The following is an 11714-nucleotide window of genomic DNA, read 5'->3' as shown; positions in this document are numbered from 1 at the left end:
GGTTTAATCCCCAGCATCACAAGACCGTCCTAGTATCACTAGGAATAGACCTGGAAGCCCCAAAGCACTGCTGGGGTGGTCTTGGTGGTCTCTGGTATCACAAATTCAATGCAGCATTACAAGGGTTTTAACACTGAACCATTAACCCAGTTGGCCAAGAATTTTTCAGGAGCACCACATGGCAGGTGCAAAACAAAAACAACACACACACACACAGAACACACAAACACACACACACACCAAACCAGAGAGGGCAATCTTATACAACTCAACGTCTTGGCTAAAGGAAAGTTTGAAAGCCACTTAAAAGAAATGGGCTCTGGAAGGAAGACTTTCTCATAGGATGTAATTCATGCCAGACCAACCCAGAAGGCTTTTTCCTCAATGCACCGATCTTTGAAAGAGACCGAGCTCCTTTCCATACTGGCTCTTCCCTTCATCCATCAACCTTGCCCCCAAATCCAGCTACATTGCCATTTTTCTTTCCTGGCAAGACTGTGTGTGCCCCAACTATGGGCTGGTGAGAAAGCTGAGCTGGTCTGCGCCATCTCCCACCCGTCCTTCAGGGATGAGGAGAGACATGCAGAGGAAAGGGAGCCAAGGAACGAGAAAGAGCCGCTGTGTCAGGAGATCAGGAGGTTCTAGGAAAATTGGTGGCTTAACTACTGTGCAGGTGGGGCTGGCTTTGTGGCCACAGTCCTCCGGGGTGCTTGCGCCACGCCATAAGGCACATGGGCAGCCACAGTGCCCATCTCCTGAGCCCCCGCCACGTGGAACATCTGGTCATCAAAGAAGATGTGCGGGCGGATCTTCTCCAGGAGAGGGCCTTTGGGTGCACCCGCCAGAAAAAGAGCCTCATCGGTCTCCAAGCCCCAGCTGCGCAGGGTTTTGAGAGCCCGGGCCCCTGAACTGGCTGCGCTGCGGGCCGTCACCAAGTACGTGCGGATCGGACACTCTAGCCGAAGGCCCTTGGAGTAGAACTTTTTCTGCAGCCTCCCCAGCGCCTCCAGAAAGCCCTTCAAAGGTCCCTAAAAGAAGGAAAGGGAGCATTGTGAGCTCCTCCATCTCCCCAGCAAGTGGCCATGCTCCAGATAAGTACCCGCCCATAGTGCCAGACCATAGCACCAACTGATGGAACCTTTCCAAGGCACCTGTCCAGGGTGCCAGCCTATGGGATCTGCACTTGCTGTTGAGTCTGGTGGATAAACCTCTCAGGAAACCCTGGATCTTTCCATTCTGCTGTTCCCATCAGGGCACCTGTGGGCATCCGTGGGGCTGCAGAGACCCAGGCCAGACTTGAAGTTTTCTAATGTGACTTGGGATGATTATGTCCTGGGTGACTGTCACTGGGTGGCAATGTGTGCTCCCTTCTCGACCCCTCTGTCCTGGATCTGGAGGGAGACGATGGAGGTTTGTCCTCATGCCCAGGGAGGTAACGAAAATTGATCATTATTAGCCTGCCTGTGCACCTCAGAGAAAAATGGACTGTGGCTGGGATGGGAACAAACTGGCCTGTGTCACCTCCCAACATCACCACAGCCAGTAAACATGCAGGTGGCCAGGAGTCTGCTTCCTAGGGTCAGCGACAGGGCTTGCAGTGCTCAGAACAGTGGCACATAATGAGGAAAGTGGGTCAAGAACTAGGCCAATGAGAGCAACAAGCTGCCCACAGCGGCCAATAAGCAAAGGCAATTCTGGGCTGGGGCTTGGGTTGGGTTCCAGTCTGGGAGCTTAAGTCCAGGACAATTTCTGGGGAATCTCCACCCCATCCCACCTCCATTGCTTCATTCAGGGGCCCCGGGGAGTAGAAGAGCACCTGGGCCAAAGGTTTATTTTCATGAGCCTTCTCATGTTCGAAGAAGCGGTCCAGCCCGTGGGCCTTGACGATGCGCTCAGACTCGTCGGAGAAGAGCACGGCGTCACCATCAAAGGCTACACGCAGCTGGTTCTGGGACACAGCCACGTCCCTGCTCGGGCTGAAGATGGTTGCAGCTGCGATCCCTGGGCAGAGAGAGGAGCGGTGTCTGCCCTCAGGCTGGCCCCAGCATCCCAGCCTTTTGATGAGACTTGGAAAGGGCTACTTGGGCTCTCTTCTTCCCCAAGGTCAGGGTCAGGCTGGTGAGGGACAATTGGGTCAGGACACCTCAGCCCTAGACATAAGAGTGAGCTGTGGCTTTGCTCTGTGTGTGGCTATGAGTGTATGACCATGCTGTCATTTCCCCTTTATTTACTTACTTATTTATTTATTTATTTTGGATCACACTCAGCATCGCGTAGGGGTTACGTTGCATGAAACCAATCCAATCCAATATGGTCCCCTGAGTCCCACCAGAAGCAATCCATGAGCACCTGAACCAGAAGTAATCCCTGAGAACTGCCTGGTGAGCAACCCTACCACCACCACAAAGAATGTTTTAGATATGTGTGTGGTTGAGAATCCAGGCTGTAGTCTGGGTTCTGGGGGTTGCCCATCTTCCTTCATCTGCCTGCATAAGAACCCCAGGCACTTCTCAGGGCAGCTGCCAGAGTAATGAGTTGATCATGGGAAGCAGCAAACCATGCCAGACCCCATGCTCAGACGCCTCAGCCAGGGTATCTCAGGACTGGGAGTTGGCAGACAAAGACTCCCCCTAGGAAGGGATGGGTGCTCAAACTGTATGACTGAAACTCCATGAACAACTTTGTATTTCACAATGATTTGCTACATTAAAATAAATTAATTAATAAATTAAAAGACTTCACTAGGAGTCCAAGCCCAGAGCTGGCTGGACAACAGAAACCTTGGCTGGTGGACTGGAGACCTGGGCTGTGGCTTTGTCTTTCCCTGTGCTCATGCCATACAGGGTACTTCAGCCTTATACCTGGAGAATCCAAGCTCAGAGGGGCCTGGGCTCCAGTGGCCCCTTGGGCCAAGGTACAGGACCTGTCTTGCTGCAATTTCTCCAGGGCTGAGAGTTCCACACAAGACCAGGCCTCAGACTTCATCTAGAAACCTCCTCTGCTCTAAAGCACAGAGCCAAGATGATACCACCAAGAAGGACCTCCTGGTTGACCAATCCCTGCTCCCTAGTCTGAGCTGATATCATTCAAAGGTGCTCTGGCTAGGGGGTGACATTCTGGGAAGAAGCTCTGACTTCTTGGTTCAAGAGCCTCACCAGGGGCCAGAGATATAGTATAGAGATTAAGGCACTTGCCTTGTATGAGATTCAATTCCCAGCACCTCATCTGGTCCCCTGAGCCTCCAGGAATGATCCAGGAATGGCCTCCAGGAATGATCCCTGAACAGAGTCAGGAGTATTTCTTGGGCACTGCCAGGCATGGCCCCAAATCCCCCCCTCTCCCCCCCCCCCCCGTATTTAATTTAAAAATAATGAAGTAAGGGCCCAGAGAGAAAGCACAGCGGCGTTTGCCTCACAAGCAGCCGATCCAGGACCAAAGGTGGTTGGTTCGAATCCTGGTGTCCCATATGGTCCCCCGAGCCTGCCAGGAGCTATTTCTGAGCAGACAGCCAGGAGTAACCCCTGAGCACTGCCGGGTGTGGCCCAAAAACCAAAAAAAAAAAACAAAAAACAAAAACAAAATAAATAAATAAATAATGAAGTAAGCCTCTTGGAGTCCAAAGCAACTTAGCAGTAGGAGGCACTGTGGGAGAAAGCCAGGCTCAGCCCTCTTAGATGGTTGACTTGCAGCCTTTTCTCCCCGTGGCATTTTCCTGTCTCATGCAACAGGCCCTGTGGAAGGGCTGAGATGGAGGGGGACATGCTCCCAAACTACCTCTGGAGACAAGTAGTGAGTGATATTCTTTGTCAGGATTTGCAGCTGAGACCCTGGCCTCACTGTGGCACTGGCCTATCTAGCTGAGAAAACTGGCCAATGTCCTCAGAAAGTCAGTCCAGGTACACTCAACCCCATTCTCCTCCACTAACAAGGGAAGGCCAAGGCTGCTCCTGGTTACACAAAAGGAACTGGAAGGGCTGCTGATCTAGAGGCATCTTAGAAGGTAGTCTCTGAGCTGGAGGAAGGCTTTTCATGGAAACAGAAGACATACAAACATTCTTAATAAGGCTGACAGTGAGATTGATGACCAGAGTGGGCTAGTGGGGTCTTGTCCTTGGAGCTTACAGGACAGCTGACAGCAATATTGTACTGATTCTTCTCTCCATGGGCAACTTCAGGGTCTGCTCAGAGCCCTGGGCGAGGCCTCTTACTTCTGGCCTCCCCCCACCCCACCCTTGCAGTCTGCCACTTTATTCTCCCTTTCCTTTCAGCTCACCTTCGTCAATGGCTTCTCGCACTTTGTCCGAGTCAGCAGACAAGTAGAGGTTGGTGTGATAAGCCTTGAGGTAGCAGATGGGACTATTTCCACCCGTCATGCAGAACCTCTCGATGAACAGGTCTGGGAAGAAGGAGAAAGGAGTGAGGGAAGGCCTCTGAGGCCTGGACTAGAGGCAATGCCTGTTCCGGTTACTCAGGGCCTGTGCAAAGCTGTTGGAATATTTTGACCACCACACCTGGCCCCAAAATCAAGATTTTAAAATGCCAATTTGGGCTGGAGTTGTAACTTTTTATTTATTTTGGGGGGGCACATCCGGCGGCACTCAGGGGTTACTCCTGGTTCTGCACTCAGAAATCACTCCTGTCAGACTTGCCCTACCACTGTGCTATTGCTCCAGCCCCTGGAGATGTAACTTTTTAAGTGGTATATACGAAGCCCTAGGCTGGATCCCTGAGTGCTACATGGGTCCTCAGCTCTGCTGAGTCTGGCCCTGGTGACCCCCACTACTGAGTTCAATAGGGAATGGCCTCCACAGACACATTAAAAAGCCAAAGTGCTCTCTTGGTTGCTTAAGGAAAAAAAGGGCTTGATGGAGCCAGAGAGACATTTCAGTAGGTAGAGCACTTGCCTTGCATGCTGCCTACTAGAGTTGAAGTCCCAGCATCTAATATGGTTCCCTAGGAGTGATCCCTGAGCATAGAACCAGGAATAAGTTCTGAGCATCGCCAGGTGTGTCCCAAAAAAAAAACAAAAAACAAAAAAAAACAAATACAAAAACAAAAAGGACTTGAAACTGTAAACATCTGAGCCATATTAAGAAAGGGCCAAGAGGGGCCGGAGAGATAGCATGGAGGTAAGGCGTTTGCCTCTCATGCAGGAGGTCATCGGTTCGAATCCTGGCGTCCCATATATGGTCCTCCCGTGCCTGCCAGGAGCAATTTCTGAGCCTGGAGCCAGGAATAACCCCTGAGCACTGCTGGGTGTGACCCAAAAACCACAAAAAAAAAAAAAAAAAAAAAAAAAAGAAAGGGCCAAGAAACCTGGTGTGGGAGAGACAGACACAGAGAGGCTAGGAACATTTTGAAAAGTAGAAATAAGATTCATGTAGCACAGAAAGAATAATTCTGGAGAAATTCCCAGTACTTGGATTCAGTCCTGGGTAGCCCAATTTTGCTTCCTGTCCTGTCTTTTTGTTGTTATTTTTGTTGGTTATTTTGGGGGAACATAATCGAATGGTGCTTAGGGAGCATTCCTGGCAGGCTCAGGGACCATCTGGAGTGCTAGGGATTGAACCCGGGTTGACCATGTTCAAGGCAATGTCCTCCCCACTGTACTATCCCTTCAGCCTACTTCCTGCTCTATGGTTCTTAGAGGCAACCCTTCCTATGGAATAGGAAATTAGTCTCTTTAATAATTTAGAAATTATTAAATGATACCAAGAGTTTGGACTGATACACAAGGTCCCTGGCTCTGACTACAGCACCTGCTTCTGGCAACTTTGGGAGGCTACTGGGCTCTGTGTAGGGAGAGAAACTGAGGCCTGAGTCAGCAAGTGCCTTGCCCAATCGCACAGGGAGTAGGGCTAGTACAGAAAGTGCTGGAACCAGCACTCACCCAGGCTCTCAAGAGCTGAATGTTAAACACCCAGGAATGCTGTGAACCAGTTACTGTTCAGCTGCCTCTTGCCTGAAAGCAGCCATGGCAGAATATTAACACCCTGAAATGGCAATGCTACAATCAGGGCTTTTGGGATCATCCATTGTGTTTTAGGGTCCTTTTTACCCATACAATGCTGGGCATGGGGTTCTTGTCATGAGCCTCACCTAGTAGAATTGTGGCCCCATGTCCATCAGGGGTCTGTTGGCAGAACCCCATAGCCAGACTCCTTATACTCACCATAATGGTTGATGCTATTGATGAGACGGACGCCCACTTGGGCGTGATTATTGGTCATGAGGACGATGTCAAAGATGTCTTCACTATCAGGGTACAGCTCCCGTAGCCTCTTATTCACAGCCTCCAGAGCCTGGATGGGAAAGGGGAGTCTCCAGCTCAAAACCTGATTCCTGGAGGAGGGTGCCAGGGTTAGGGAGGAGGGTGAGTGGGAGCCAGTATGGAACAGTGAGGAGGCAAGATCAGGGATGCTGTTCCCCGGTACTATGTGCTACCTCATTAAAAGAGGGAGCATGGGGGCTGAAGCGATAGCACACCAGGTAGGGCATTTGCTTTGCATGCAGCCAACCCAGGTTCAATCCCCAGCATCTCCTATGGTTCCCCTGTGCACTGCCAAGAATGACCCTTGAGCGCAGAGCCACGAGTAACCCCTGAGCACCACCGGGTGTAGTCCCCTTCCCCGCAAAAAAATGAGGGGGTAAGGGCAGAAGCCCTGCCCAGGTTCCCTTCTCTCACTAGTTCCAGGCTCCGGTGTTTTCCTCGCAGTGGTCCTCAAACAATGGCCCATGGGCCACATATTGTATTTGTTCCTGTTTTGTTTCTTCACTTCAAAATAAGATATATGCAGTGTGCATAGGAATTTGTCCACAGTTTTTGTTCTTACTATAGTCCAGCCCTCCAATGGTCTGAGGGACAGTGAACTGGCCCCCTGTTTAAAAAGTTTGAAGACCACTGCAAGAATGGAGTGCCCCTTCCTCCCACTGGGGCCTGGACCCTTGACCAAGCCAAACTCCTTGCAGGTGGGGAGAGGATCTCCCTGGAGGGCCCCTTTCCTTTCTCTGACAGGCAGGGGTTGTTCCTTTCTCATCCCCACAAAGGCATGTGCAGACTGCTGCGGTGACCTCACCTTCACGAAGGGGAAGGCTGGGCCAGGGGTGAAGGGCTCGTTCTCGTGGTCCAGCTGGTAGCGCACATACTCCTCCACGCCCTGCTCTGTGTAGATGCGCTGTTCCTCGTCCATGCGGAACAGGGCCCGCGAGGACACCGCGATGGTGACGGCATTCTGGGGCTTGGGCTGCAGAGGTGAGGGAGGAGGACCCTTACTCGGTCATGTACTTGTGGCGCTGGGGAAAGGACACCCTCTGCTTTGAAGCGACTCAACAAGCCCAGGCAATAGCTCAAGGGCCTGGAGCACAAGATTTGCAGGAGGAGCCCTAAGTTCATCTCTGGCACTTCTGGGAAAAACGCAGAGCACCACACTCTAAACCTGACCTCCATTTCCCCCAAAACTGCTGAAAGCTGAAGAGGCCCAACCTTAAGCAGGGCCAGAACTAGAACCCTACTCTATGCAGGATGCAACTGGGGACCAAGGGATGGGGCAGCGAGAAGCTGGGAGATGACACCCTCAGGAAGGTTCCCAGTTGCAGCCTCCAGTGCAAATCCAGTGGCTGAGGCATGGCTGACGCTTGAGAGAAGGTCCTGAAATTTTTCCCTTTTGGAAAATGAGGCTGCAGGCACTGGGAAAAAAATGGAACCCAGGGTTGAAAATTGCTTCTCCAGTTTTCCCTCCTGAGCGCCAACAGAGGCCTAGCCTCTAGCTAACTAACAGAATCACAGCCCAAAAACTGATAACCCACCTTCTTCTCCCTTTCCACATGGGCCTTTTCTCAACTATGCTCAGCACTTACCCTAGGCCCAGACCCTAGAGGTCAATCATCTCCCCCGCCATTCAGTCTGCCATCAAGTCTTGTCAACTCTACTGGAATTCAACCCTCCCTCTCTTTCTTCCTCCTTCCCATGTTCCCTCCCTCCATCAATCTATCTCTTTTTGTCTTTCCTACCAACACCATTCACCTTCAGCATTGATCACCCCTCCTACATGAAGTGGGGAGTTAATTAATTAATTAATTAATTCCAAGGGACTACTATGTTTACTATTGAATCCTGTGCTCACAACAGTACCTGGCATATAGCAGGTTCTTTGTACCTTTTAAGTACTTTTAAACAATCTGAACTTTCTTTTTTTTTTTTTTTTTTTTTTGGTTTTTGGGCCACACCCTGTGACGCTCAGGGGTTACTCCTGGCTATGCGCTCAGAAGTTGCTCCTGGCTTCTTGGGGGACCATATGGGACGCCGGGGGATCGAACCGAGGTCCGTCCTAGGCTAGCGCAGGCAAGGCAGGCACCTTACCTCCAGCGCCACCGCCCGGCCCCACAATCTGAACTTTCAGAATTTTTTTTGTTTGTTTGTTTTTGTTTTTGTTTTTGGGCCACACCCGGCAGTGCTCAGGGGTTACTCCTGGCTGTCTGCTCATAAATAGCTCCTGGCAGGCACAGGGGACCATATGGGACACCAGGATTCGAACCAACCACCTTTGGTCCTGGGTCGGCTGCTTGCAAGGCAAACACAGCTGTGCTATCTCTCCGGGTCCAGAACTTTCAGAATTTTAAACAATCTGAGGCAGGCATATGAGGGTGGGGGAATCCTGACAATGAGTTTTTGGGATGTAATAAAATCAAGATAGAATTTGAAAAGATTGGTCTGTCACTAGCCCTAAAGAAATTAAAAGCATTATTGTTGGACAGAGGAACCAAGGCCTAATAAGACCCTGCCTGACACCAGCACAGGCCCAGAGAAGGTTTGAATCACTAGCAGGAACACAAGGCTGTGATAAGGACATGTGGGTGGACATCAAAAGTTTCAGGTTCTTTTGTTTTTGTCCTTTTATGTTTTGGTTCACATGTGGCAGTGCTCAGGGATTACTCTTGGCTCTGTGCTAAGGGATCACTCCTGGTGAGGCCTTGGGGATCATATGGAATGTCAGTGATTGAACCCAGGTTGGGTGTGTGCAAGGAAAACATCCTACCCACTGTACTATTGATGCCCCCCTGATTCTTACTCTTGGTACAGCCATAGCAACAAACTCCTATCTAGGTAGAAAGGTCCACAAAGGGGCAGCTTGGAGGAAACCTTTAAAACCTATTGTGCAGGGCCCAGAGAAATAGCACAGTGGCATTTTCCTTGCAAGCAGCCGATCCAGGACCTAAGGTGGTTGGTTCGAATCCTGGTGTCCCATATGGTCCCCCGTGCCTGCCAGGAGCTGTTTCTGAGCAGGCAGCCAGGAGTAACCCCCGAGCACTGCCGGGTATGGCTCAAAAACCAAAAACCAAAAAAAACCTATTGTGCAAAGGTAATCATGTGTCTCCAATTCTGGGAATGGCCCACATCTCCACTTGAAATGTGTCCTCTAAATAAAACTGTTTTACTTCACTGTTTATATCCTAAATTTCTTCTCTATGGGGGAAAGGAGACAGACTCAGAAAACTGGGGTAAGAAGGCTTTCCTTTCCTGCCAAGAGTAATTCCTTCTCTGTCCCGAGTCTAAGTATCTCTGAGAAGTTGGGGGTAGGATCAACTCCTATGCTGTGCACAACAAGTGGACTTCAGGTGCAGCTTGACAGCTGCCCCATAAGGTTGATGAGACATGAAGTGCCATCACAGACTTTCATCAGTCCTAAATTTTCCCAGTCACTTCCTGAGTGTCTGGGTTAGATAGAGAGGGAAGTGATAGATTCCCTTCCCAAGGCTGCCATCTCTCTCCTCCCATCACATAAGTCACCTGCAACAAATCTATTTCAACTAGAAACTATATTTACTATGATACATACAAATATGAACTAGAGAGCTATAGAGATAACTCAAAGGACTTAGTTCATGTTCTACATACAGGAGGTGGGGTTCAGTCTCCAGAGAAAGAGAGGGCCACTGGTCAGCCATAAGGGACCTATTGTTCCTTTTAGGGTGAAGATGTCAGTTACCAGATGCCTGCCCCTTGTAATAGCCTTCAAGGGCCATTGGCCCAGCAGTATATAAAGCCATAGAAAACCAGCTGAAGCATTGGTTGGCCTGCTGGGCTGCCAACCCCTGCTGGATTGCTCCTGCTGAATGATCACTGCCAAATTGCTGGAGAAACTGTTTGCTGGACTTCCAACTCCTGCTGTCTTTTGCTGCCTCTCCTACTGCTCAGGCCTAACCATTCTCCGAGCATCACTAGGAGCAGCCAGCCCTTCCCCAGCACAGAGCTGGGAGTAGAACACAAGTGCCACTCAGTGTAGCCCCCAAATAAGCAAACAAAAATGAAATAGCAATTCTAGTGTGGAGGCCCCAATCTGTTCAGATTGCTTCACAATAGTAGGTGCCAGGAGAATATATTTTTACTTGATGCCATTTGACAAATAGTTCCTGGTCTTCTGTGCCAGGCATCTGGGCTCTGCCTGGGTGGTCCTGGAAGATACTGGGCTCCTGCCCAGAGACCCAGGCTGGTAGGGGAGAAAGCATGTAAACAAGAGGCACAAAAGGGACTGAAGTAAGTGCTAGAGCCAAAGTGAGTGCCACCTTCAGACAAGGGTTCAGAGGAATGAACCCGTCATTTCTCCACTCATGCAGAGGGGCATGAGTGGGAACTGGGAGGAGGTGAGGGAAAGATGAACCCCTGTCATTTCTCCACGCTTTTAGAGGGGCATGAGTAGGAGCTGGGAGGAGGTGGGGAAAAAGGAGGCACAGAAGGTAGCCGATATAGTGTGTTCCCATGGGAGCAAAGCCCTGGTTGGGGACTGGGAACAGATGAGTCTGGAAAAGCAGGTAATTGCCAGCAATCAGAGGCCTTTTTCAGGCCCCACAAGCACTCCAGAACCCCCTTCACTACCTGCAGGGACACAGGGAGAAGAGATTGCCATGGACCACAGCTGAGTCTTTCATTGTTTCCAGGCAGGATGAGATTGTGGATGCCCAAGACACCTCAGACTGGAACCAGAGTGATAGTACAGTGGGTAGGACACTTGCATGCACCAACTCAGGTTCAATTTCTGACATCCCATAGGGTCTCCTGAGATCTCAACCTCAACAGGAGTGATCCTGGAGCACAGAGTTAGTTAGGAAAAAGCCCTTAGCAACACCAGGTGTCAAAACAAACAAATAAAAAGAAATCACAGGCTTCCACCTCATCTCAGTGATTCAAGCAGTCCTGGTATATAACTTCCACATAATAGAAGGGGAGAAAGAGGTACAATTTAGGTACAATTTAGGGGTGAGATTCTTAAATAGGTCTCACATTCTGGGCTGTTCCTCTTGGCTCTGCTACAGGTTTTGAAGCCAACTGCTGCTCTCAGAAGCTAAGGTTTGGTCTCAATCTGGAGATCATACTTAGTAATCACCACTTGATGGGTACTATGCCTGCAGCTGTGTGGTGTGGTATATGTTATATTCATGGAGCTTCGGCTCAATCTTGGCGAAGAGATTTGGGCTTTCAGCAGAAGAGCTCTGTCCAACAAAACTAACTTTTCCTTCATTGCCCTCTCTTTCTCCCTCCTTCTTCCATCTTTTCTTCCTTCCTTTCTTTTTCTTCCCTTTTTATTTCCTTCTTTCTTTCACCACACCTAGCAGTGCTCATGGACCATTCCCAGCTTAGTGCTCAGAGAACTGCTTCTGACAATGCTAAGGGATCATGTGATATTGACCTCCTGCATGCAAAGCATCCACTTATTCGG

At 50.1% G+C, this 11714-nt stretch overlaps 1 protein-coding gene across 1 annotated transcript; it reads right to left on the bottom strand.

The window, feature by feature from the left end:
* Positions 1 to 326: 326 nt before the first annotated feature.
* On the bottom strand, positions 327 to 7626 carry NT5C1A (5'-nucleotidase, cytosolic IA). Its single transcript, XM_049775523.1, has 6 exons — positions 7513 to 7626; positions 7077 to 7268; positions 6173 to 6302; positions 4274 to 4396; positions 1817 to 2001; positions 327 to 1028 (listed from the first exon to the last, which is right to left on the bottom strand). The coding sequence occupies exons 1-6, from the start codon at positions 7624 to 7626 to the stop codon at positions 663 to 665; spliced, it is 1110 nt and encodes a 369-aa protein (XP_049631480.1). The 3' UTR covers positions 327 to 662.
* Positions 7627 to 11714: the final 4088 nt, after the last annotated feature.

Source organism: Suncus etruscus, chromosome 6 (genome assembly GCF_024139225.1).
Source record: "Suncus etruscus isolate mSunEtr1 chromosome 6, mSunEtr1.pri.cur, whole genome shotgun sequence".
Lineage (NCBI taxonomy): Eukaryota > Metazoa > Chordata > Mammalia > Eulipotyphla > Soricidae > Suncus > Suncus etruscus.
The sequence above is the reverse complement of the archived record's forward strand: the minus strand, read 5'-3'. Positions and strand labels throughout refer to the sequence as shown.

Coding starts and splice junctions, on each gene's coding strand:
- NT5C1A (XM_049775523.1), bottom strand. CDS start 7,626: ATGCCTCAGCCACTGGATTTGCACTGGAGGCTGCAACTGGGAACCTTC. Junction 7,269..7,512: donor CCAGTTGCATCCTGCATAGA/GTAGGGTTCTAG, acceptor TGACCGAGTAAG/GGTCCTCCTCCCTCACCTCT. Junction 2,002..4,273: donor GCGAGAAGCCATTGACGAAG/GTGAGCTGAAAG, acceptor CTCTCTGCCCAG/GGATCGCAGCTGCAACCATC.